Source organism: Lipophrys pholis (genome assembly GCF_963383615.2).
Source record: "Lipophrys pholis genome assembly, chromosome: 19".
NCBI classification, from domain to species: domain Eukaryota; kingdom Metazoa; phylum Chordata; class Actinopteri; order Blenniiformes; family Blenniidae; genus Lipophrys; species Lipophrys pholis.
Window position 1 is genome coordinate 20,798,633 of NC_137647.1, and position 26,570 is coordinate 20,825,202.

Below are 26,570 nucleotides of genomic sequence, written 5' to 3' on the forward strand. Positions count from 1 at the left end.
AAATGTACCGAAACAATGCCTCTTTCACACAAAGCAACGTGGTAGCCACAACTTAAAAGTGTCCTTCACAAACATTAACACAAGAAAAACACGAACCTTAAATACAGTAAGTTATCGGCAGAAATACATTTGCACTAAATAGTACATACCAACAATGACTTCGGGAAGATTTTGAATGAGTGTCGACCACCAACATTACTGGTCTGCTCTAATCTTTTTCATTCTTCTCGTCTTCTACTCCTATTATTAGATTTGTTCTTTCGGTGTTGAACAGGTGCTAAACACACGTCGCAGCACAATGTGTATAATTGCTTGTGACAAATTAAGGACTTGATTTGATTAGAGGACAGCTTTGTGTATTTGTTCCTCAGGACCGGTGTTGCCACAGTTACCTTAAAAAAAGGACTCCGATGATTGATTACTAGTTATTCCTTTAAAAAGTGACTTAGCTACTGCACTGATTACTTGTTTTTAAAAGTCACTAAGTTAGATTACAAGTAACTTTTTAGTTACTTTCAGCACTTGCCAGCAACACCCCCCCATCGTCTCAAAATAAAAATAACAACCGGTTTTGCCAAAAACTCAGTTCTGCTCAATGCCTGGCCTCCTGCTGAAACATATTTAACCTTTGACCTTCATTCTTTGTTGTATTTATATCTCACGCTCACGCTTTTCCTATCAGATCTTTACTATTACTGGTATTTATTTACCCGGAGATGTAGTTATAGTCTGTTGTTGCACTATTTATCTATTTATTTGCTCTACCTGCTCGAATTGCCCCCCTTCTGGGGACTAATAAAGTATTTGATTGATTGATTGATTGATTGATTGATTGATTTATTGATTGATTGATTGATTGATTGATTGATTGATTGATTGATTTAAAAAAATGGGGGGGGGGGGGGATTATTGCAATGTTAAGGTTTATTGATGAAGCGGGTTGGTTCCAATTCTTTTATGTTACCTGAATGCACCGTTAGAGCGAGTTGTGATTGGCTGAGAGTGTAGAAAGGGGCGGGTCAGGTAAGCGTGCAGACCATTGCGCAGACTGCATGCGTGCACTGCTCGTGCCTGTGTCAGTTTGGAGGAGAATGGAGGAGCTGTAGGTCCTGTTTATTAATAAAGCGGCTTTGCAGACTTGCTTGACATTACAATAGTAACGCACAGGGACTTCGACAAGTAACTTTAATCTGATCACTGATTTGGAAATAGTAACACGTTAGATTACTCGTTACTAGAAAAAGTAGTCATATGAGAGTAACGCGTTACTAATTAACTTAAGCACCTGGCCAGATCAGTAAACTGGTATTTCAGTTTCAGTGTCATGTGTTTAAAATGGGGTTTACTGTATGGATTTATGGTATTTGTGAGAACAAATATATAATGTAATGTGCTTTGTTGAAGGTGTTCAAATCAAGACTTTTTCATGAATTTCTAGATTGGAATATTTGAGCATGTTTGACAGTGTAACAGGGCAGTAACTTGAATTGGAACAAAAATATTGGTTTTGATCATTTCAGTTGCCGATTTTCTTTCACAACCACCCGAGTAATAGTAAATCAATATGTAACAGTCTCTCTCTATAGTGGGAATCTTGTGTATTTCAGTTTTCTGACCACAATTGTTAGTTATGCATTTTCAAAGAAATACAAGAACATGTAAAGAATCATTTAGATTTTTATCTTTTTTATATTTCATTTATCCCACTTTTTTTTTTTCAGTGCGAGAACCAAACCATCCCAATCTTCTTTTGGGTCGAGCCATTGTTCAAAGCACAAAGCACCCAGGAAACTTGCTCCAGGAAATTGAAGAGAAGACACCCAGAGTTCAAATGTCCAAAGACCCCACGTGGATCCCCGAACCAACAATATCATCTCTCAAGATCTCACAAGACAATGTGGCCTGTGATCCAGAGGACGAGACAATCTCTCAAGATATTCAAAGTGATGCTCCTGCCTGTTCCAGCTGACAGAAGAGGACCTGGAGATCCACAGTTCAGGGGACCATGTCCAGAGAACAGGGACTTCTCCGTGGATGGTCGTGGGCCTGTGAGGAGAGGACCTGGAGGTACAGGATTTATGGGACCACGGCTTCAAAACAGATGAGTATCCATGGATTGTTCTGGGCCTGATGGAAGAGGGTGTCAGGAAAATTTGACTTGTCAGCCCATGAATCAACCAAATCACCATTATAGGGATCAACTGGGACTGGAGTACGGATCAAGGAGAGGCGGCTGGAGTCAGGAAAGGCCAAGGTATGGGAAAGGTCGGAGGGTGAGACCAGTGTACTGGACAGATGGGCGCAGTACATTGGTGGAGTATAGGGGAATAGCAAGAGCTGTGAGGGGAAGAGGGAAGTTTAGCTTTAGAAAGAAAGAGATTAGACTAGAAAGAGATTACTAATCTCAGTGTGGTTCTCCTGAATAAATAAAGGCTAATGGAATGAATGTGTGATCTTTGTCTTACTGTGAAAATGTGCGATCGTTAGGTGGCACCAAAGGAACAGTCAACATTAAATACGATAAAGTCATTTAATTACACTGATAACAGAACAGGAATAATAATTAATATTGACAAAAAAGTATCGATAAAGGGCCAGTAATAGTGGCAAAGTTTAATTAAAGTACCTGTGTGTGTGTGTGTGTGTGTGTGTGTGTGTGTGTGTGTGTGTGTGTGTGTGTGTGTGTGTGTGTGTGTTGTCATGGAGACAGGGTGCAGCTCACAGACAGTCGGTTGAGACAGTGAGAAAGCAGGGCTCTAATGGAATACGGAGGGCTGGGGAAAATGATTGCTACTCGAAAAAACCGAGCGACCAATTTAAAAAAAAAAAATCTTCCAAGGTGCAGTGTCAGAGGAACCTCATGGAATTACTGTAAACTTTTCCTGTCTGTGTGATCATCCATATAGGAGCAAATAGTTGAGCCAAATGTGTGCACTTTTAGGTTTCCCCATAATGAACGGCAGTTTGCGGGAGAGAAACAAAAAAAAGCACAGACAATCCATCATATCTAGGAAAGTAATATTTGCACCTGGCCTATAGGCAGGCACCCAAAATCATATCAAACACTTTCATCAAGACAGCATGAAATATGATCATGTGAAATAGTCCTATACAGACAACAAGGACTAAAGATATTTCGGAAGTGATTTGACAGTTTGTTTAACAGGGTAGTGGTTCACAGTCTCGTCTCCTTGTGAAAAAAGTCCTCAGTTCAATTTCGGTTCAGAAACCTTTGGTGTGTGGAGTTTGCATCTTCCACCTGTTTGTTTCAGTAATTTGCTGCGAAAAACTTGGATCACAATCCAACATGAACCTTGCCAACAAAACCTTAAAAAAAAAAAAGAATAGGAAATTTCAGATGAAATTGTGTGTGCCTGCCCCTCACTGTATTGTACTACTTCAACTACCTCAACTACTAAGTAGTGCTGGAAAAGAATCAATAAAGTACCAATGAAGGTGAAAAAAATATCAATAAGAATTCAAATGGAACAAAGTATCAATAAAGCACCAGTAATAGTGTGAAAGTGTCAATAACCTACCAATGCAAGTAAAACTATAAATTACAATTCAAATTGAAAAAAGTATCAAAGTACCATTTCACCTGGAAAACTATCAATAAATCACCACTGAAAGTGAGAAAGTATTAATGACCTACCAATACAAGTGAGAAAGTATCAATAACTTACCAATACAAGCAAAACAGTACCAATCAATCACCAATAAGTGAAAAACTAAAGTCACTAAATTAGCAATTCAACTGAAAAACTGTCAATAAAGCACCAGTAATAGTGAAAAAGTATCAATAAAGTACCAATTGAAGTGAAAAAGTATCAATAAAGTACCGAAATACTGAAAAATATCAACAAGACCCATTCATATTTTACATGAATACATTTACTGTATTTCTGGGCATAGTGGCGCAGTGGTTTGTGCTGCAGCCTCACAGGAAAAACAAGCCGAGCTCAAACCTGCTGGACAGTTTGTTTGTGGGCTTTGCAGGTTCTCCCTGTCCCTGTTTGGATTCATCTGGGTACTCTGGCTTCCTCCCACAATCCAAAGATAGGTTTTTCAAAAATGAATATGAGTGTGTGTGATTGTGTCTCTCGGTAATTCCCCGGTGAATGGAAGGCGATCTGTCCGTGGTGTCGGTGACCGTTTTCCCCAAAAGTGTTGGCTGAGACAAGCTGCGACGCTGGTCCGGGTGAAATGGCTGAATATCTTCAAGATGACATGTGGGGTCAATATGCTTATGTTGTGTGTGAGACAACAAGCGGAAAGACAAAGAAATAATGAGTGGTTCAGCTTTTATTTGTAAAAATAATAAATATCTAAGAAAAAAACCAAGCATTTCCTCGTCAGTGCACACGTTTCAAATTCATACAGTCTCTGATCCTCTATCAAACTTGACTATGAGCTGCTACTCACCTAAGAAGGCAGATTAATGCAGTACAAAGAACAGCTTATTGGTTTTCCCATGTCGGTTTAATTTGAGGTGCCCTTGAGCACACACACACACATACACACACACACATGCACGCGTACACACGAACTCAAACGTCTGTACAGCTGCAGTGTGTGATCACGCCAGTGCATTCTGTACCGTTCATCCAGATCAGAGACTGGCAGGAGCTTCTGGAGGTCCATCAACTCTGAGGCATGTTTCACCCCCCCCCCCACCCCCCCACCCCCACCCCCACCCCCACACAACTTCACATCTGACTCTCCCTCCATCATTCATTCCCTCTTTTCTTGCATCTGTTTTCCTGAATGCCATCACACAATGAAGATATTTTCAGCCCGATGACTCTTAAGAAAACTTTCATTTACCCCGTCGAGGATATCTGCATGTGGCTTCGTAGCCAAAAGACCAAAGAAATGGTGGTGCGTGCAATATGTGGGACACATGGGAGGGGGAGGGGGGGGGGGGGGGGGGGCGTCAGTTGGCCAGCTCAGGCATGGATTAGCCCGGGGCGCAGCTGACCACTCACCCAGCTCCTCTGTCACAATGCAAACACCCTCACGTCCAGCACCTCGGACCACCAACAACGACACAGTGTGACATCTAGCCTCTAAAGATCTACTACAGGATGTTGGGTTTATGATGAATGCCACTAGAGATCCACCTATTTACATCTTGTCATAATCACTGCCGACATGCTCTGCTCATTGACCATTCCCTCCCATCGCTCATCCTTCTCGTCTCTCCCTAACGACCCCTCTGCCTCGCTCGCCCCTCTGGTTTTCACCCCCTCTGCGCCTCCTGGGATACGGAGCGCCACAGGGCTTTGGGCTCCTTAGCGAACTCCATGCGAGTGGGTTTGACGGGCGGCAGGTCCCTGGTGATGTCGTCCACGGTCCTCTTGCTGGGGCAGACGCCGTCCGGGATGGGGAAGGGCTGCAGGTCTTCCTCGGTGTGCGGGGCGCCGCGGCCCAGCCTGACGCCCAGCTCTGCCGGGGTGAAGATGGGGAGAGGGAGGGTGTTTCTCTTGGGCAGGAGCTGGTGCTCCCTCACGCCTCGTTCCACCGTGCCCACCCTGAAGACCCCTGAGGGGCAGGCCTGTGTCAGCGGACGGGCCTGCCACTGCCGGGACAGAGTCTCCCTGCGGGAGGTGTCGTTCATATTCATGGTCTGCCTGTGGGTGTGAAGGGAAAAAAAAAAAAAACGAAATTAGAAACTGTGGGAGCCCACACCGTGATTTACTTACTTCATTAGTGTTTGTTTGTTTTTTTTGCCTTAACTACCAAGAAGAGAAGATTTTGCCAAGAATCCTGAGATTTGAAGCCAGAAATTCGAGTATTTTCCTTGTTGTGTTGGAGGGATCTGTGTCTATAGTCTCACCTGTCCTGAGGCTGAGTCTTCAGATTAACACTGCGCCAGTCGGCGCTGTAAGTCTCCCTCTGGGCTTTATTCTCCTCCCGCACGCTGCAGGTCAGATCCGCTCCCACCACCACGCCGTTACGCTTCTGCATCACGGAACAGATCGGCATCATCTCTGTCTCAGCTGTTATCAGCTCTTGTCGTTGATCGGTCCTGAGCTCGGCTCTGGTGTCTGAGCTGTGGCGGGTTTTGTCGAAACTGTGATGCTTCAGCCGCTTCAATCCCCGCGCTTGCACCACCTCTGTCTCAGTGTCCGAGCTCAGGTCCGTCCACAACTTTTATAGATGCTCTGTAGCTATTTCTGATTCGTGTTGTCACTCCACAATCAGTGTGTCCCGACATCTGACACCGAGCCGCCGTGCGTCTCATTCCCGGACAGCTGGAAGCCAACCCTGAGGGGAGGGTTCAGGGTAATTGGCCTGAAAATCCCCTGATTCTCAAATTGTATGGCCGGTGACCTCCGTAATCACTCAGCCCAACACTTTCCACTTCAGCTGCGACCGCAGAGGAGCGACGTATCAGTCAGCGCGGGGAAGGAGATTACATGAATATGTAGACAGACACAAACACCAACGGGCTCGGTCTTACGGCAGGAATCTTGATAAGATTTCAGTCTTGATGTACACATAACGGCACGTGACACTTTGTGTGGAGAGATAAAGAGGATGCAGCTGTTTCATACACAAAGGATATTTTAGGCAAGTAGGTTAAGAATGTACGGATTAAGGGAGTAACCCAGCTGTCCCACGGAGGTCAAAGGGGATGGTCGATGGAGTTGGTTCATTTCTTCTTTTTTTTTTAGTTCATAACACGGTTCACGGTGGGGGTGGGGGGGGGGGGGGTCGGGGGGGTTTAAACCACAGCTGGGCCACACGCCAACTTCAAACCTCCTCATTAGATTTCATTACAGTGTTTTTTTCTCACAGACGCAGCGAGCGCTCCTTCCCCTGTGACAGAGCGCCGAGCAAGCTATAATCAACTCAGGTTACGGACCGTGAAGCATGCACACACACACACACACACACACACACACACACACACACACACACACACACACACACACACACACACACACACACCTCTGACAGTTATCCACCCCAGTGTGATGTTACTACCGGTCCCTGTCTCTGACTCATTCATCCACATCAGGCAGTGATATCATCAAAAAAAACAAAAAAAACAAAACCCCCACACATATCGCATATCGAGCACGCGGCACAAAATTTATTATCCCTGTGACAGGAAGTGTGATCGATGTGCCAACCATACTGTTCACATCCAGTAAGCACATCGTCGGGAACACTCACACAGTTAAATGTAAGTCGGCACAGCGAATTTCTGTGATTTTTTCACAAAGGTGACAACGCTTTTGATCGAATGGTTTCCACAGTAAAAGATTGAATTGTTGTCAACTGTTGGCTGTCTGCCAACTGTTGGTGCCAGTTTCTTTCAAAATGAAATATTTGGTGGTGTTTTGAGGTCGTTTTTCGTCATTTATTCGGCCTCTACCACAACAAAACGATTTCAGTTCTAAAAATTTACATTGTTATGAAATAATTTCTAATTTACTTTTTACTCATACCTTTTATATCAAATTTAAATGAGAAACTAATGGCACGAAAAAGGCATCCCCCCTGACCCCCAAAAGGTGACCCCATTGGGTTTTAAGACTTTCACCTTGTCATTTAAAATAACATTTGTTGAAAAGCGTCAACCAGATCAGATCAGACATGTTTTAGGATTTAGAGACTGAAAATCTCTCCAAAACTTTAGATTTAAATAAATGCTTCTACAATTCTGTTGTTTTATCCTGGACACTCCTGATTATCGTTTTTTGCTGCAAGATTACAAATGAGATCAAATCTGACTTACTCGACACGTTGGATGTTCGAAAATTAACATATTGCCATTACGTGCAGAGTATTTATGATTAAACATGAAGTCATTCTTTTATTTTTGTTTAAGATTCTTACATATTTTCAGGTAAATAGCATTATCGAGTACACCGACTCGGAGAGAGTGCGATGTTTCCAAAACAAGTGTGCAATTTATGTTCAATTGTATTATTATGAAAGGCAAAGTTCATTGAGTCTTACACTCGCAGCACCTTTTCCGTGTTGAACTCAACTGCGTGCAAGCCTGGTATTTTGTTTACTAAAGGCTATTGGAATGAATGGAGTTAAATTATGGCTCTTAATTTGGAGTTGTTTGATTGTAATGCTACTCTTGGGGTCAGTTATTGTCACTTAAAACTCCTGCCCCGTTGACCTAACCCTCAGTGCTATTTTCTCATTGTCTGTCGGGTGGAATATCTCACGTTATTTTAGCCACTTCTCTGCAATATATTGCCCGATGTCACACGCTGACAGAGCCTGCCACAGGCGTCCCGGGGGTCATCCACCCGGTCGTGTTATGATACCATGGCAACCACAAATGCCAGATCAGAAACCCAGTAACTCGCTATGTAAGCCCCCTCTGTGCCGAGCACAGGCCAAACTCTAAACTCCACCGAGTCCAGCTTGTAATTGTGTAGTTTTGTTTGTTTTGGACTGTTAAAAAGCCACAAGCTAAAACCGGAAGAGAACACAAAGTGACCTTCACCCTCTGCTGTGGTTTGGGGTGACTCACGATTGTGGGTGAGGTGGTCTGCAAAGGTGATCAGTGAAGAGGCGAGGAACTTTGTGCTTTACAATATAATATAAAAAGAATATTAATGCCGCCGCAGCTGCTGCTCAGTGACATTTAAATGGGCTGTGACTGAGAAAGAAAGAAAAGAGTCTGAGTGAGAGACAGGGAGGAACTAGCAGACACCTGCAGCAATTACGACAAACCATAATGAATGTTTATGTTTAAAGAGAGAGAATATTGATTTAAATAAATGAGTGTTGAATAATAGATATGGATGATCAAGGCCATTAGAGAGGCTCTCCCACTCTTCTGGGTGATGCAGCTCTTTTTGGTTGCTGTCAGACTTCCAAATGGATTTCATGTCAAATATTCCGGCTGTTTATAAGCAATCAAAGATGATGAGAGGCATGCTTTGTTAGGGAGGTTTCTTATACAGTGGGGGTCATGTGGGCAGGCCCTTAATTATGTAATTCTTCAATGGTTGACCTGTTATAGTCACTAAAGCTTATATCATCCAATTAATTGGTCATTAATTATTACATTTACAGTAAATTCAGCACTTTTACTCAAAATATTATACTATTGATCTCAAATTAAAGAAATAAAGCATGGTGGGAGAAGAAAGTCTCTGAGTAATCCATTGGCTCTAAAATAGTGTGTATGAATGTGTGTAAAAACACGATAATAGGCTTTAATCAAGTAACTATATTGAGAGCATATTTTTGTGATGAGATGTTTGGAAATATACATTTTTTGGTTGGATGCCTTTTTTTTAAGCATAGATACAATGATATAAGAAACTATCCTGCTATTTGCACATTGAAAATAAACAGTCGGTAACTAAACTTAGCTTTGGTTTCTGCACAAACTCTCTGCACGGCCTCTTATCTGCAAGCATTACCAGCTATTTGTGTGTGTGTGTGTGTGTGTGTGTGTGTGTGTGTGTGTGTGTGTGTGTGTGTGTGTGTGTGTGTGTGTGTGTGTGTGTGTGTGTGTGTGTGTGTGTGTGTGTGTGTGTGTGTGTGTGTGAGACGGGGCACCATCATCAGGCTTGGTGTTGTGCTCGAACATGTGCCCCACCGAGACCACCGAGTCTCTCTTACATAACGACAACACCACCGACAACAACAACAAACAGCTGAGCACCAAAACAAGCCGCTCTCATCCCAGCGGGACGGTCAGGAGCCGGACAGCCTGTGCCATGTTGGCGGATCAGAGTGAGGCTGGCAGCCATGTGTCTCCGGGCGCAGAAAGAGGCAGACTGAGGAAGGTGCTTGGATTTTCACTTCAGAAGAATATGACCCCCTTGCAGGTTGTTTGTCGGTGTAATAAAGTGTAGTCGCACGGCACGTGACACTCTGCATGAGAGGTTGGAAAAGGTGGAGCTTTATTTTGTCCTGAACCTCAAGAACAGAAAACCTACACAGACCTTTACATACGTTCTTAAACCTTTCTCATTTCAGTGAATTGAGGAGGAAGAGGAATAGGAAGAGGAGGAGGAGGAGGAGGAGGAGGAGGAGGAGGACCCCCCTCGAATTCATCACCTGAAAGTCTCCCCACTCACACATACACCAACTTTTAAGTTTTGACATACAATACTGACTCCAGTGCATTTTCACCTGTTGCTCTCCATATACAGATGCACTTTTAAATATATTATAGAAAAAAAATAATTATTACCATTCAAACGTTTCAGCCATTGTGATATTTATGATGTTCATGAGTTATCACTCAAACACGTGTGCTATTTTTAACTAAACTTTAAGGAAAACTCTATCAGTGGGCTGTTTATTTCGTGTTGCTTCTGATCATGTGATGAGCTGATGATCACAGGACAAACCAAGCTGAAGAGGCTCTTCTCAAAAAAAAGAACATTGCTACCCTGAAGGGTCACAGCAGATAAACAATCAAACTTTCTTTTACAACTATTTGGAAGGAGGGGAAAAACCCTGGAAATAAAATCGCACAGTTGGCACATCTCTGACAAACTCTTTACAATATTCTCTTTTTGAGCTTGGGACCTCCAAAAAAAACAAAAAACACTCGCGTTGTGCTTCCATCTGTGTTTCCGGGTGATAAACTGCCTCAGCAGAACGATTTCAGGTCTCCAGGGTTGATGACTACTGCCCCCTGCCTCGTATTTATTGTTACTGCAGCCAGCAGCTTTTTTTTCTTTTTTTTTTTCTTTTCATTATGCATTAATATATTTTCATTTTAGGATCTGTCACTCAAGTTTCCATCTTCTCTCCCGCTCTCTTCGTCATCATCCTCCTCCTGCTCATCCCCTCTGCCATTCATGGCCTCGACCCTGGCCAGCAGCAGCGGCAGGTTTATGCCGAGGCCCAGGGTGTCCTCGTCAGAGTCGTCCCTCGGGGGGTAGAAGCGCTTTGCCTTGGCCAAAAAGTCTTCAGCGATGTCGAGGTACAGGAGACGATCCTGCGAAGAGGGAGAAGGAGAAACAAGCTGAGTAAAACTGACGACAGGCACCGTCAGAGTGTGGATGTTTGAGGGCGACGGAGTCAGCTGCACAGTGGCATGAGAGGTCGTGGCATTTCTGCCGAAATAAGCAGGAAGTGAAACATATTAAACCATCAAGTTTAATGTTGAAAATATCGGTTGATCTTCTCAGCTCCACTGAGCTCATGGTGTAAATGTCTCTGAAGACGAGTGTCTTCAACTAAACCGCAGTCTGCATCTACAGAGGAGCAGCAATGTGATCTTTAGTTTGATGCTTCATGAACACAAAATGCAGGAAAATCAGCAACTTGTGTTGACGTTTGGACGGGACAGCCTCGTACCGTCTATTATTATATAAGCTGCACAGGTAGAATTTGACTCTAAAGGCGACTGAGACATTTTTGAACTCTGGCCTATGAGATCTTCTTCACTGAACAGCTGTAAGGTGCATTTTTAGCCTGAGGTCCAGGTCAACGCCAAGACCCGGTCACTGGATGAATGAAGTTGGAGATCAAAGTTCAGGGTTTTCAGCAGTTGATGACTCCCACCCCTCATCCCCCCATCCCTCCGCTCCCTCTCCTCCCTCCCTCCCCTCCCTCCCCTCCCTCCCTCCTCTCCCCCTCCTCTCACCAGGATGAACAGATATCTCTCAGGAGGCGGTTCTCTGCTGCTGAAGACGGAGGTCTCGGTGTGCAGCGTATGAAGCAGGGCACGTGCGGCAGGGGCGTTGCGCATGCGGTCCTGTGAGCCGCCGGCCGACACCGTCAGCAAAGCGTCCGCCTCAGCCATGAACCCTTAGAAAACAAGACCAATAACTCAACGTGTGCGGTGCAGTGAATCGAATTCTCCATCTGCCCGACACTCACCCAGGTTTTCCAGGATTGCCTTCCACTTGTCTCGGACCTCTCGGCGGGTATCCCTCATGGCTTCGATGTCAACACTCAGTCGACGGTAACCCTAGAGGAACATATCAGAATCTTAAGGGTCGATTAAACCGACAGCTGACAACCTGATCTGTTGTCCTGTTGAACTTAGGTTGTAAGATTAGCTGTTTACTCTCTACATAAGCTTCTTATTAAAACATAATAACCCCTGACCCCTTGTTGTTGCGCCCCTCAGGGTAGGGCCACCCCACACTTTGAACACCCTCTTGTCACCAAGCGTCACCATCTTAGCTCCGAGCCGGTCCATCCTCTCACCCTTATTCTCAATAAAAACATTTTCAGAACCGTCAACGTCGACACGTTCCAGCTTTTGCATCAGTTTCTGTCACTTCCTAGTTAGTTCTTTCCTTTCTCTAATCGCACCCCCCTCACATACCGTGGATCCCATGCGGGTCTTGTTCCTGGCCTGCAGCAGGGAAAAAAGCGTTCGGTCGTCCTCCCTCTCCGAGTGGCTCCGGTCTCCCGGCTCGCTCCACAGATTGGTCTCCTCCTCTCGACGCTTCTGGACTTCACGGTTAAAATACTCCAGCGGATCTTGACTGATCATGCACACAACAGGGGACATTTGCACACGACAATCACTCACTTTGTATTGACTGTGACACTATGCAGATGATAACCGACTGTATTTTGCATTGAAGATCGATTTGTTATGTGACGAGTGACCGTCTTTCCTCTCATCTTACGGCACTAAAGGCTGCTTTTCGTCGTCGTCGTCTTCGTCACCGACGCAGCAGCAGCAGCAGAACTTCATGCAGAACATGTGGAAGGCTGAACCCATCACTCAGAGTCAACTCAAGTGTCAAATAATCCAGTGGGATGGTGTGCGTGAGCTCCGTCAGATTTCTTGAGTCGTCAATCGGCAGCAAAACAGATTCCAATGCGTTTTGTGTCCGAAGATGTCCAGAGGCAATTCTCTCGGATAGGGAACTTATTCACAGCCTAGATTAAAAAAATAAGATAAAATAAATAAAAAAGGGTTTTCAAAGTAAAAGGCACAAATCATATGTGGTCCAATGGAATGTACCAATCAGAAGAAGAGCATCCTCTAAAAAACTACTACATTACAAACTAAAAACTTCTGATCCCCGTCGAGAGACGCCAGCTAAGTTCTTTCCATGATCCAGGAACTCGCCGCACCTCCACATCCAGCAGCAGTTTGTCCTCCAGATCGTGGGTGCCTCTCATCAGCCTCGCATGCGGGACAATGAGAGCAGTGAAATTGCGGCGATCGTCGATCAAAAGAAACACACACATTCACACACCCTCGGCCTCAGAAGACAGTCACAGTACAATCATGTGAGCTCCTCCATCTCTTGTCCTGCGCATCGTGTTTCGCCCCGAGGACAACGCTGCTCTTGTACAACAACACTGATAACACATCCTGGAAAAAAGAAAATTGGCCACGGCTGTAGTGATTTAGCAAATATTCATTTTATTCTCTCAGGAGTGTGTGATTGCTTAAACTGTGCATTTGACGGTGCAAACAGAGAAAAACTCTTGTTTGAACTGCTTCGGTCCATTTTGGGTTGTTTTATTTCCATCAGATTTCAGAAGCGTCTTTTTAAACCGGGACAATCAACCACAGCTGACTAATTATAAACTTATGTGGCGCGACAAGATGGTCTGATATGGAGGGTGAGCCGCCCTGCATTAGTCAGACTGATTGTAAAGCTGTGGCTGTTTGTTGGGGGGGGGGGGGGGGGGGAACGGTATGACTTGAATGCCTCATGACAAAGGGCTCCAGTCACACGGTCTTATTGTTGAAGATGGCAACACTCCCATGATTCAATGCAGGGGAATTCATAGAAATGGTGAAACAGTGACATGAAAAACGGATGCACTCTATTTAGGGTGGAGGAAGTTGAATTCTGGGTAATCTAAGTGGGACAAATGGTATACAGCAAGGTATCTGTCTGATTGCCCAAAGGTGTAAGTGTGTCTCTTTGTTAGCCCTGGGGATGGTAAAGCGTCTTTTTTGAGTCAGTCAAGGCACAATTGTCACATAAAATGAAAAAAGAATCACAAAACGCCACATTACAATAAAGGAGAGACTCTACAAGCACATTTTCATAACTTCAGCAGAGCTCTTTACGATCTTTCACCTCGCTGCCATGGGAGGACACTTCGACGTCTGGCTGTACCATCTGGAAATATTGTTCTGGGTAAAGTTCAGAGATTTATCTGTCGCTCACTGATCACCAGGGGTTAGGTCATAAAGCAGAACTCAGAGTCGGAACTGAACTGCTACCTAAATGTGAATGTAACAGCGTCAAAGCCGAACTATGAGGGCGACTTCATAAAGACAAGCTGTTCAGGATAATTAGCTGGGATCGGCTCCAGTGGCCCCAAAATTTAATAAAGTAGTATAAAACAAGGATGAAAGGGTTTTTTTTTTGGCTCAAAGTTAAAAAGGAAAATAACATCAAATGAGTTCATATATTTTATTTGACAAAAGACACACGTTAAGACTCAGTGAAAACTGTTGTGGTGGATTTAAATGAACATGGTGTGATAATTGATTCCAAGATAAAGCCATTCAAAAAAAAAATAATCTATGAAAGAAAACAGTATCTTAAGCAGGTGTTCTGTGCATACAGTACACCTCACTGAAAATAAATGGAAATAAGTAAACGCTGATGCACTTTATCACTGTGACAAAGGCACCAAATTATTCATCTTTTAATTCTTTGAACATGACATTCCTTCAGTACATGTGAAGCTCTCAAGTGAATCTCGATTACACACCGAAATGTGGTTCTTTAAAGCATCATGGGTTTTTTTAATGTCTCTCCTACCTGCTAAATACAAATATAGACCAAGTTTTTGCATTTGGTTCCCCTCCAGCTCTGCTTTCATTCCGGAAACAAGTAATAGTGATTTTTAAATTTTTTCTTTTACGAGCGTCGTTTTATGGTTTTAAGAGGATTTAATGCTTCATAATAACAGAAACCATAGAAAAGCCTCATCTTCGGGGCCCAGTATGAAAGAGATGGCAAAATTATGACGACAAGTAATGAGTTCATCTGCTATACCACTAAGGCCACTTGAGGTTATTGGCACAATGATTAGCGTTAGCATGTATACAGCTGCCTAATTCATGAGCATTAGCATCACTCGCTTCACGTGACTTACAGCGTCGTGGCTGGACTTCCTGTCCGATCATGAGAAGAATTGAAAAATGTACAGTAATACTTGATTATGTGATCAATTTTGCGCATCCAGAGACAGCGGTGTCTCCCTCTAGTGGTAATCAGATGCCAGTGCATGCCCCTTTTGCGACCTATCACAGTGTAGTAAAGCTGTGTTGCGTCATTCAGGATATAGCAGTAAAGTATAAGTAGAGCAGGCATACATATGTAAGACGGTGGTGCGGTGAACACATCCAGGAAATGTTCTTAAAAAACAAACAAATGAACGAAGAAAAAAAAAAGAAGCATCAAATCATTGGGTAACAAAATGACATAAGGCTCAGAGACACAGCCACTTCAGTCGTGCCACAGAGAGTTTGTATAAAAAGATTTCCTTCTTCTTCCACGTCTGACAGAAGACGTCTCACAGCAAGTCGGCAACAGGTCCACACGATATGCACGTGGTCACAATTCATAAAAAGAGAAAAGTTTTGGGATGCGAGAGAGAGAGAGCGAGCCTCTGATATCTGAATCTATCGCCATGTAATGACACCCCCCGCCAGGCGGTGGCAGCACTGCTCTCTCTGGTCCTTTTTTTAGATGTGGTGGTGGGAGCGGAGGGATGGCCGCAGCTCGGCGATCCGCTGACGTAAGTGCGACATGAATTCAAACATGGTGGCGGCGAGGCTCTGGTGGATGAGGTAGCGCGGCAGGCGGCCCTGAGGAGACACGGCGAGTTATTGACTTCCCACATTCGTAATGCAGCTCATCAAGTAAGACTCTTAATATGAAGGAACAAAGCACAGTTAAAGGTCACATTATACGTAATCACTTTTCTCTGAATTCTCATTTTGTTTTGCTCAATGTCAATGTGTTTATAGCTCTTTGAGTTTTTTTAAACTGTAAAGCCTGTTACAAATAAAATGTATTATCACTAATATTATTATTATTAAAGTATGTATGCTATTTTCTGCAACTATATTTTCATAAAATATTGATTTCATAATTTTTTATAGGTTATCAACAAAGGGTTTATATATGGATATGTATATATGGATATAGGTGTATCAGTGTGTATGTGCTTTGCACACCTGTTTTGTTTCTACATGTCTGAAATTAATACAAAAATTCCTGACATTTTTGCTTTGAAACTAAAAAAAACCCAAAAAAGAAAACACTGGGTGGCCAACCCAGCACTGACATCACCCTGCAGGGACACAGTGAGAAGCTCCTCGGGTGAAATTCATTACTCAGAAGTAGGGCAGTCAAAATCAACGCCTTAATGCGGATTAATCCGTCATAATTAATCTGATGAAGTGTTTTAACACATTTAACCACTCAAGATCCCTGAAACATGTCTGGGAAGGCATTTAGAGCAGTTTGTCCAGCGTTTCAGTTCATTATTCTGGTTTTGATTGAGTGAGTAAATCACTGTTAATATTTGTCCGGGTCTCCACGTATCACAACGTTTAATGTTGTTCAGGATTATTTGTGCAGCTGTGATTGTAATCTGAAGCGCCTCCTCACCTTCAAGTCCGTGTTGAGGACCCAGATGAAGGTGCAGACGGACGGGTTACTGCTGGATTTGAGCACCACGAAGCCTCCTGGACCGTTTTCCCCCCTGTGACGAAGTAAATAATCAACATGACGCTCTGGTTCAGTGGACCAGTGACGGGGAGAGTGAGCGGAGGCGGAGGCGGAGGCCCAACCTGACGAAGCGTCCGCTTGGAGGTTTGGCATCGTGGCTGGTCGCCATGCCGGCAGACATGTAACAGTCTCGCTTGCGCTCTACTCGCCGGACGTTCACAAAGTCTCTAAAGAAAGGGAAAATGAACGGGGGGGGGGGGGGGGGGGTCAATCAGCTTCGTTCTAAACCTGGAATCGTGACGACGAGAGAAGCCAGCCTGACGCACCGCGCTGACACGACTCCCCCCGCTGCTCCGGAGGAGACGTCGTACGACACCAGGGTGTTGTCGTCAACCCTCTGGAGGATCTACGGACGACACGGGAAGCGACGTAAAGTCTCAGAACGACACAATGGAGCAGCCAACACGTCGAGAGCGAGAAGAGGAGCGGTCACCTGACAACCGGAGACAGTCTTGTTCCACTGGACCATCTTCTCTGGCTGGAGAATCACTTCCTGGTACACCAGCTCTGCGCTGCACTGCATCAACGCCTGAGCGGACCAAGCATCGTCACATCACATCACATCGCATCACATCGCATCGCATCACATCACATCGCATCACACAAAACATCCAGCAGATGCTATTTTCTCTATTGATCACCATCTCCCGACAGTGAGACACAAAAAGTCTGAATTAAACTTGAAATCATTATTTGATACGGCGGTTCCATCATGTTTGCGCTGCCGGAAGCCTCCGTAATGCTGCACCGCTACTCACGTCCACGTGCGAACAAGGAAGCCATTGTTCTGAGACGCTCTGGCATCTAGCGTACGTAATCAGCACACAGTTCAACCAACATTAAAATACTGCATTTTACACTTATTTCTATTCCACTGCATTGATTTAAAAAAAAAAAATAAAAATAGGTATCAGAGTTTAACCAGGCTGGTTGAGGGTTTTATAAAGATGGAAATGCATTTAATGTTGCTTCTCAATCAGATAATGTGTGTTTTTTTTAAAGTACATATTTAATTCCAATTTTATTTAATTATCTAATGGTGTATTAATTTAATTTTGGCACATTTAGACAATTAAATAATTAATTAAATAGTGAAATAATTCTATATGTCTTTTACAAAAAATGAATTGGTATTTTTATTAATTAATGACACGTGTAATTAATTATCTAATGATTTGATGACACATTTTTATATTTAATTCCAATTGTCATATATTAATGACACTTTTAATTAATGGTGTATTTATCTAATCTTGGCACATTCAGTCCCTCATTACTATTATTTTGATTCGAGTTGCATTTTATCTGTTGGAATGATTCTGAACCACTTTGTCACTAAAAGTTATTATGATTTGTTTTTCAGTCAAACTCTTCGATAACTGCACACAAAAACACCCGGGACACATGGGGTGAATAATACTTTTCTCTGCAGACACACAAACTACAGAAAATAAACCGTATGTGAAGTTGTGAACGACAGAAAAGTCGCTGTGATCAGTCACTTCTTCCCCACATAAAACATGAAAATGTTTAAGAGCTCGCGGAGCCGACCCGTGTCGGCGAGAACATTCCCAAGTTTCAGTTCTCCGTTCTCTGTGTCATGCTTGGGCATGCTGCCTGGCGTTGCGTCAGTTTCTCACTTAAATACAGACGGGACGGCTGTACCTTCAGAATGAAGGTCTTTCCATGGTAGGGAATCTCCAGGGTGTAAACAGAGTCGCCCATGTCCTGTCAAGGAAACAGAAGATGATGCTTTCACTTCTGTATATCTGATGAAAGACTCAAGTCACTGAGATCACTGATATCATCCCACCAGAAACTCATATAACCGCATAGTTTCAGTCAAACAGATAAAAAACAAATACAATTGCTTTCAGTTTTTATTTTAGCTACAAACATTTAACTAGTTAAATAACACTTAAGTGAAAGATTTGCTTTATTTAGACGTTTGAGGTAGGGACATATTAGATCTTCTTTTTTCAATTACTTCAGCTCTATTTCGATCGGTTAAGCTTTTTTATCCCATTTCTAGATCAGTGACAAAGCAGCAGACAATTATTTTGTCAGTCGCTTTATTCAGTGAAGTTGTCTTGACACGTGCTGGTAGTTTTTGACGTGGTTTTAATTTAAAGGCGTACGTTAGGCCACATGCTGGTCATGAAACCTTTACCAGCCGACATGTTGGCACTCGTCTGTCACGGATGCAGAACGAGAAGATTAACGTGATATCGAAACAACGAGTAAAACACACAAGATCTACGGAAATCCAATTTTTACAGCTCATTTCTGTGAATTGTCGGTGTTTACATCCATCTTAAGTGCAGCACTTTGTTGCTTTTAAAGTGCTTGTAAATATAGTTGAGTTTATGTTTTCCACACAGCTGAAATCTCAGGATCCAACCAGAAGCGCTTTAAGTTCTCGAAGGACGATACAACCTCAGATCATTTGATCGTTGGAGGTTCACTGTTGACAAAGTTACAAACGAAACCGACACCGAAATTATGGAAAACTGACGATCACAAAGATTATCTATCTATTATCTATACATTCCCACATCCTTAATCAGGTTATACCTAAGTTAGTGATTTTAGCAATTACCCATTAAATATCTGCTAAAGCTGCTGAAAAACTTCTGAATAAAACATTTGCTGCTGCTTTTACAGCCTCGATTAATATCAAAAGGGAAACTAAATTAGACATGTGAGATAGAAAACCGTCGTGTGCGTCCGGCTGTCGGTGGGACCTGCAGTCCTGCACTCACGTTGTTCTTCTCAAACTTCCAGTTGTCCTCTTGGGAAAGGATCTGCTCCACCACAGACATGGCTTCCCGCCCTTGCCTCACAAACTCTTTCTCCTGAAAGAGAGCGAGAGAACGCCAGAGAGCGATCAGAGCCCACCGCGGCGCCGATTGTATAAACGTTCGTTTAAAACGATGGCGGGTACCTGAGCGGTGACGGCCCTGCGTCCGAGACCCTCCTCGTCCAGATCGTCCTCGGAGCCTGCCGGCGCCGGGTTGGGACAGTAACAGTTAACGCGGAGGACAAAATACACAGGCGGTGAAATCATCAACCGGGACAATCACCTGCGAGCGATTCGGGCGGAGAGTAAAACTGTCCGTCGGAAACAGGTCGGGGGTAGATCATGGGGGCTCGCTCGCACGCCGCGTTCACCGCCGCCAAGTAGGCTGAAGTCACGGGAAGAAACGTGTCTGAGACGGAGGCTGGGATTCCTGCAGGGTCGTGTGTGTGTGTGTGTGTGTGTGTGTGTGTGTGTGTGTGTGTGTGTCTGTGAACCCGTCTGCTATTCTCTGATTTTACCTCTCTCGTCGTCTGCCTCCTGCGTGAGCACCTTAAAGTCCAGAAACCAAGTCTCCAACCAGGCCACCACGAAGGAGGTGATGGGTATGACGTAGCCAAAGGCATTCTGGGAGAGGAGCTGCTCGGAGAGAGAAACTGGGTCACCGCGAACGTCTGGGAAACTCAAGCACACAGGTTGTGAAAGTGTCGGGACGCTCCCGAGTCTCTCGTTCCTGCTCGTGAAACATTTTATCGAGCTTTATAGGCAGACGACATCAAATAAGTTCATGTTAAATTGGTTTTCCCTCGGCTCCGCAAACAGTAAAAATCACAAACGGTTATCAGTTAGGTGCGCCGACACTACGAGCAGAAACAGAAGTGAAAAAGGCGAAGTGGTTTGAACTGTGTCAGACACACACGCGACTGTGAAACACTCACACTGGAGATGATGACCTTAACAACGAGGAAGACGCTGGTCACCAGGGTCGTAACCTGCAGAGCGAAGGAGAGTTTTCTTTTTCATATTTTACATTTTCACATATCAGTGCAATAGGATTTTCATCTGGCCGCACACTCACCGCGATAACCCACCAGTGCCTCAAACGGAAGGCAGCGTAGCCCACTTGCAGGCACAGGAAGCGAAAGACGGCGAGGAGCTGAGGAAGCCGGAGACGATCATAAACTTGTGTGTATATTGTGTGTGCAGGGTTCTGCAAACTCTCGTGTTGAAAGACGCAGAAGATGCGGCTGATTTCCAGTTATACGGCACTTATTTCTATATCAATTGAATTTTCAACACTCGGGTGTTATTGAAGGAAAACAAATCCCATTATGTGCCAATTACACAAGATTAAAAGGTATTAAAAAGAGAATAAGACATTTGCTTTGTCTCCTTTCAACCTTTTTCTGTTTTGGGATGCAGCAGCAACAGCAGATCATTTTCCAAATCCATCTGTCTCCCTGATCTTCCTTCCATCACTACATCCATCTTCCTTTCCGCCTCTTTCCTGGCTGCTCCATCCTCATCATCTTTTTCCCTATGCAGCTCCTAAACCGCCTCATCCTGTCCAGCATGAGCTGTTAATCCAATGCAATCGTTTTCATTCCTGTCCAGTCTGTTCAGAAGCCCTCATCTTCTCCTAACAGGATGAATTCCTCTGGATTTCAGGAAAACATTATATGTTCCTATATGATGTGATATGATATGATATGATATGACAGTGTCCTACAACGTGTTGCCAAGTCACTGGAGCAAGAAGGTGTACATTTTTCTTCAGTCTAAAAACAACTAGATTTTAGAAATCCTACACAAGCAATATAATGAGCAACATTTAGCATAATTATCTAACCATCAATTCTAAGATTGTCATTGACTTAAACATTGACATGGTTGGTTTTGAAGCCCTCAAAAAAAATATGACAGTTGCTCATTAAAGAGTTAAGACAGCAGGTTCGAGGCAATATAACAATAAAAGATTAGTCAAACAAAAAAAGAAAAAGTATTACTTTCTATCATGATCCCGATGACGTGCTGAATTTCAAGCACAAGTTGAATTGAGCCACTTACAAAGATGTCAAAGAAAGAAGATTTGTAGTTATAATGGACGACCTCTTTTTGTAAACTCTCCCAGATTGTGCTGGAAATCTACAGGACAGACAAAAAAAAAGAAAAAGAAATCACAGACCAAATCAGAGTCAGGCCCGGGGTTACACACCGCTGTCACAGGGGAAATACGAACTCCGCGTGTTGGACGAAGACTCACGTTCAGCTCGATAATCCACAGGAGGGAGATGAAGAGGAGATCGAACGTCACGAAGAGACAGAAGGTGCGGCGCACATCGGAGATGGCCTTCCGCTCTGCGGGGGGCACCATTAGGTACGGGGAGGGGAGGGACAGCGATGTGGAGTAGGAGGCATTCAGGGAGCCAATGGCAGGCAGGCTGCCGCCGAGCTCCCCGTACTCCAGACCAGGCATTCCTGCTGCGAGACAGCACAGCCACTCTGGATACACGCAACACGAAAAGTAAACCTGGATGCCACCGAGCAGTTAGATTAACAATCAATGTCCCTGTGGCGAAGACGGAACAATTAAGGCTTGTGCAAGCAGATTAAACTTTCCGAAGTTACTGAAACACAGAAGAAGTTGTTCTTCGTGATTACTTTGTTGTCTGCTTTCCCATACTGCGGCCCCCTGCAAAAACACATTTTTTTGAAGACCAGATTTGAAAGATTTTGTCTTAGAATTATGTGATTTTTGTTGATGGTACGCTATTCATATGATTTGGGAACCTTCCCACAAAAAGGACAAATGTGACCAGTGACGCCTCTCGATGAGTGGTTGTATAGTTCAGATAAAGAGGGCCGCTTGAGATCACCCCATTACCTTGCTGGCCTGATTTCCGACGTCGTAACATTTCTGTGTTGAGTCAGGTGGTGAGAAAGTGATACCAGGATGCAGTTATAAAAAGCAAGAGGTGCAGTTTATAATGTTGTTCACACAATGAACAAAAAGGAATTTAGATAAGACTACCCAATAAGGATATTTCACATTTATAGACTCCAAAGGAAGCTCACGCTGGTATACAGTCCTCTCTGACTCTAATCACGTCCTTGTGGTTTAATAGACACCACAAGAAGTTTTAGAGGCAGTCTGAGTGGATTGAAGTCCCTTTACAATGAAGGCACACATATTTGTTTTAGGTTATTGAGAGCAGCTGGCAATGTTCCAACTGTGCAGGAGTTTGACAGGTGGTTTAAGCTGTTGGTTGTGACTCATGAAGACAAACAAGCTGCATTTTACACGCTGGAGTTGTTTATGACTCTGTCGTTTACTTACAGGATGCTTGTACCTTCACACACAGCCTGTCTGTCTACGCTCCAACTGTGACTCACAATCATTCAGTGCAGGGTAGGTTTCAATTATCCCCTCGGATACAACTTGAAAATAGATCCACGTCCTCAGAAATCATTGATTTGGTCTTTTTTTTTTTTTTTTTTTTCTATTTTAGTTTCAGATCTCGTGACTGGTGGACCCTCACTTCTGCTCACAACAAAAACAACCGTCTGCTGCTTGCTTGTGAGCAGCTAACACACCAGTGCCAGCTTAAAAAAAAACCAAAACGACAAAATGGAAACCTAACCATCACACGGGCTGCTGCGATGACTCATAAGATCCTCGTTAAGAAACCGAAATTAAATAAATGTCACACAGTTGATGATAACTGTTGTTAGCTGTTAGCTTCCGCCGGCTAACAAGTTTTTCATGCTCACTGATGGGCCATATAAATATATATATAACACTCACATTACTGTTCAAGCGGACAGTCGATACGAGTCAGAGACATACAGAAAGACAGCGACACGTCGTTAAGTACGAAGGTAGAAACACATTCAAAGCGTAAACTCACTTGATTCAGCGCACCACCATCGTGGCTCGTCTTCCGGGCCGAACGCTCAAAGATCAAGTGCCGCAGTGAGATGATTCACTCTCTCACAGACTAATCACGTCTCTCACGCAGTCTCAGCGACGAAGCGTTTTGCGATTCTAAACTGATCAAATTGTCAACTTAAAATTTTTCTTTTCATGGAACTTTCACGGAGAGACTATATTCTGATTTGCCCTCAAAGCTAAGTAAATCAGGTCAACTGAACTTGGTCATATGTCTTGGAAGCCTCGGCTATTAGCGTGGAATTATCTTGACACAGCCAAAGAGTTTAAACACCCGAGCGAACCAGAGCGTCTAGGAAATAGTTTAACAAATAATTTATACAATAATACATTAAACTAAATACTTTTAGAGTTAAGAATAAAAGCACATCAACCTCATAAAAAAGTGACACCATATAGTGTTATACTGTGAATCATACAGAAGAAATTAAATTAAATTAAATTAAAAAAACAGCTTTAAGTGAACAGTATTAACTGATGGAAATAGTCATATAATTATAGATACATACAATTAAGATTTGAACTATCACCTTTACTCTAAAGGTGGCATTTATATAAATAAATAAATCACCAGATGTTGGTAACAACTCATGCAATCAACACAAGAAATCAAACCATTTGTGCACATACTGTATATCATATTATGTGTAAAAATGTGAAAGTACACAGAGGAAAAAGTATTGAACACAATGAGACAGAGAGGTACCAATACACAATGAAAGCCAAGACATTAATTTGCACTAATCAGTGCAAATTAATGTTGATTCATCCAGACATGACTGATGAATGAAAATGTCCAAACTGCCTCTAACGAGCTCATTGGAACAGAGACATATTTTAAAATAAACAAACTGATATGAGTCCCAACACACTGCAGTTTGTTGAAATATGCATAATTTTATTTTATTTTTTTTGTTGCTATGGGACAGAAACGATTTTGTCAATGCTTTTTCTGGATTATTTCTCAAGAACTGGACTAATGTTGTAAAAAGTAGCCCAGATTTTGAGACACAATCTGGAAATAATGCTCACAGTAAACTGTGAATGTAAATGTCAAGGTCACTTTACTTGTCTACTTGTCTACTGGCTCTCTGTAACACAAGATAAACGAGCCGGCTCATCCTGATTCAGTCTACTGTATGCTCAAACATACAGAAAGGAGTTAGAATCAAACTCTTAATTCATGGGCTGGACAAAGCAGTTTATTTATACTGAAAAAGCAAAGTCCTACAACAGTTCTACGGAAATCTGAAGCCACCACGGCATTAGCTGAACATTGCTGCTGGCTGTGCACACTTTATGGAAACGTAAAGCTGCTTTCTTAGACCCCACCGCTGCTTCTCACTTCCTCCGGTCAAAGTGCACAGAATGACCGAAGGTGTTCTACCACCATACTTTGGTCAAAGTTTGTCACTGACCTTAGTCTTGTCCTTGACGAGTCCACAGATTTATCAGCGGTACCTGACATCGAACACAAAGCCATGTCAACATGTTGGAGGGAGGAGATGCCCGAGTTATGGCTCGAGCTGTTGGAGAACAAAGAGAAACCCCTGGGGATGAGGACTAACAAAGCCTCCATCATGACTAGGATGAACAATATGGTCCATGAAGTGCGAAAGGCTATGGCCTGAAAGGTTTGCTTCTTATTTGCGGTAAGTCATGCCTCCAATAACCCATGGGGCACCTCTAATGCCATATATGAGACCATCATATATGTTAGAATAGAATAGAATAGAATAGAATAGAATAGAATTCTTCATTATCAGTCTGTTTAAACAGTTCGCAGCAGTCAAATGTAGGCGCAGCCTCTTCATGAGTGCACAAGAGTAAAACACACAAGAGAGTTCAAACAGATAAATATTACATATCAAAACCACATATTCTGGGTTGTGATGAGGAGTCGGAAGCAGTGATGGGAGCAGTGATGCTCAACCCTCACAACCCAGGTTGTGCACCATGGCGCAGTGGTTGAGCACTCTCACCTGGGTCGTGGGTTCTAATACAGCCCAGATTTGACCTTGTGGAGTTTGTATGTTTCACCCCCTGTGTGTGTGGGTTTCCTCTGGGTACTCCGGTCCCCCCCGCCACCCAAAAAGCAAAGAACCATCCACCAGGGCTCCTTGAGCATGACCCTCGGCCCCCATCAGCTCCCCCGAGCGCTGCGCTATGGGTCATTTCCTTGAAGAAATTTTCTCAAGGGGACTGATAAAGTATGATTCTTCTTCTTCAGTCCTGTGCAGTGCAGCCAGTGAACTACTGCAGCAGGAGGTTCTTGATGGTGCTTCTGTAAAAGTTCATCAGCGAGGGTTGGGGGAAGTGAGCCTGCCTTAACTTCCTGAGGAAGTAAAGTGTTTGTCGTGCCTTCCTCATCTGGTGGGAGATACTGTCAGTCCAGGTGAGGCCAGCAGTGATGTGCACGCCAAGGAAGCTGACCTCTCCACCCTCTCTACCGCCTCTCCCTTAATGCAGAGCGAAGAAGGCTTCATTTCATTTTCATTTCATTTATTTATTTTCCACAATTTCACAGATACAACTAATGATTCTGACTTGGGCATGAATTATGCGAGATTGTGAATAAATTATCACCCAAGAAAGCTTGGAGCTTATCAAGCTGGGGTCCAACACACCACCACCCAGTGCATCTTGTGCTGCACACTTAACCAAGGATGGTGCAATCACAACAAGCATCATTAGTGAGTAGTGATCCAGGCGGACTAATGTGTGCATAAATATACACATACATACATACATTTAGAAATAAACACACATTTCCCACCAAGTGTGGTCCTAAACACAATACCAGACAACAAATGACTCTAATATTACATGCATCTATATTATTCTACTGTGATCCATGTTCAGAGAGAAAGCAGTTTAACCCTGTCAGTACTAAATAAACCATGTGCATAATGCTTGTTTGTTTTAAGTTTGGACCTCTATGGCGTACACTAAAACTAGAACATTTGATTTTTCTATATTTCCCTTTTAGAAGCAGCTTATTCCTAGTGTTATGTCAATGAGAATGATGGAAGGAGTTCACACAATCCAGTATTTGACCTGTTTAAATAATTACACATAATACATGCGTTGTGATAAAGATTCACTTCAGGAAGCTTCAGGAGACCATATTTATCGAGGA

At 43.4% G+C, this 26,570-nt stretch overlaps 3 protein-coding genes across 7 annotated transcripts; all 3 read right to left on the bottom strand.

Annotated features, from left to right (window-relative positions):
* Window positions 1–4,287: 4,287 nt before the first annotated feature.
* tcap (titin-cap (telethonin)) lies at window positions 4,288–6,222 on the bottom strand. Its single transcript, XM_080488531.1, has 2 exons — window positions 5,840–6,222; window positions 4,288–5,633 (listed from the first exon to the last, which is right to left on the bottom strand). Exons 1-2 carry the CDS (start codon window positions 5,989–5,991, stop codon window positions 5,243–5,245), a joined length of 543 nt encoding a protein of 180 aa, XP_080344657.1. The 5' UTR covers window positions 5,992–6,222; the 3' UTR covers window positions 4,288–5,242.
* A 3,647-nt stretch (window positions 6,223–9,869) lies between these two features.
* Window positions 9,870–13,239, bottom strand: LOC308124865 (melanoregulin). Of its 2 annotated transcripts, none has more exons than XM_080488220.1 (6): window positions 13,048–13,239; window positions 12,594–12,849; window positions 12,284–12,446; window positions 11,830–11,920; window positions 11,594–11,757; window positions 9,870–10,942 (listed from the first exon to the last, which is right to left on the bottom strand). In XM_080488220.1, the coding sequence occupies exons 2-6, from the start codon at window positions 12,686–12,688 to the stop codon at window positions 10,721–10,723; spliced, it is 735 nt and encodes a 244-aa protein (XP_080344346.1). In that variant the 5' UTR covers window positions 12,689–12,849; window positions 13,048–13,239; the 3' UTR covers window positions 9,870–10,720. The 2 variants fall into 2 exon arrangements, with proteins under 2 accessions (XP_080344346.1, XP_080344345.1); XM_080488219.1 differs by having other exon boundaries at window positions 12,935–13,122.
* Window positions 13,240–14,337: 1,098 nt separating this feature from the next.
* On the bottom strand, window positions 14,338–23,449 carry stard3 (StAR related lipid transfer domain containing 3). Of its 4 annotated transcripts, none has more exons than XM_080488557.1 (15): window positions 23,391–23,449; window positions 21,746–21,984; window positions 21,550–21,627; window positions 20,561–20,638; window positions 20,421–20,474; window positions 20,004–20,121; window positions 19,769–19,870; window positions 19,630–19,685; window positions 19,448–19,540; window positions 18,351–18,413; window positions 17,119–17,214; window positions 16,952–17,031; window positions 16,748–16,852; window positions 16,566–16,659; window positions 14,338–15,757 (listed from the first exon to the last, which is right to left on the bottom strand). In XM_080488557.1, exons 2-15 carry the CDS (start codon window positions 21,956–21,958, stop codon window positions 15,635–15,637), a joined length of 1,353 nt encoding a protein of 450 aa, XP_080344683.1. In that variant the 5' UTR covers window positions 21,959–21,984; window positions 23,391–23,449; the 3' UTR covers window positions 14,338–15,634. The 4 variants fall into 4 exon arrangements, with proteins under 4 accessions (XP_080344683.1, XP_080344685.1, XP_080344684.1 ...); XM_080488559.1 differs by having other exon boundaries at window positions 21,746–21,963; window positions 23,391–23,432; XM_080488558.1 differs by having other exon boundaries at window positions 23,288–23,397.
* Between the last annotated feature and the right edge of the window lie 3,121 nt (window positions 23,450–26,570).

Excerpts from the sequence above, each read along its gene's own strand:
- tcap (XM_080488531.1), bottom strand. The coding sequence starts at position 5,991 with ATGATGCCGATCTGTTCCGTGATGCAGAAGCGTAACGGCGTGGTGGTG. Across the intron at positions 5,634-5,839 it reads AAGACTCAGCCTCAGGACAG|GCAGACCATGAATATGAACG; the intron begins GTGAGACTATAG and ends TCACACCCACAG.
- LOC308124865 (XM_080488220.1), bottom strand. The coding sequence starts at position 12,688 with ATGGGTTCAGCCTTCCACATGTTCTGCATGAAGTTCTGCTGCTGCTGC. Across the intron at positions 11,921-12,283 it reads AGACCCGCATGGGATCCACG|GGTTACCGTCGACTGAGTGT; the intron begins GTATGTGAGGGG and ends ATGTTCCTCTAG. Across the intron at positions 11,758-11,829 it reads GGCAATCCTGGAAAACCTGG|GGTTCATGGCTGAGGCGGAC; the intron begins GTGAGTGTCGGG and ends TTGTTTTCTAAG.
- stard3 (XM_080488557.1), bottom strand. The coding sequence starts at position 21,958 with ATGCCTGGTCTGGAGTACGGGGAGCTCGGCGGCAGCCTGCCTGCCATT. Across the intron at positions 20,639-21,549 it reads CTTCTTTCTTTGACATCTTT|CTCCTCGCCGTCTTTCGCTT; the intron begins GTAAGTGGCTCA and ends CGGCTTCCTCAG. Across the intron at positions 20,475-20,560 it reads GGCACTGGTGGGTTATCGCG|GTTACGACCCTGGTGACCAG; the intron begins GTGAGTGTGCGG and ends TTCGCTCTGCAG.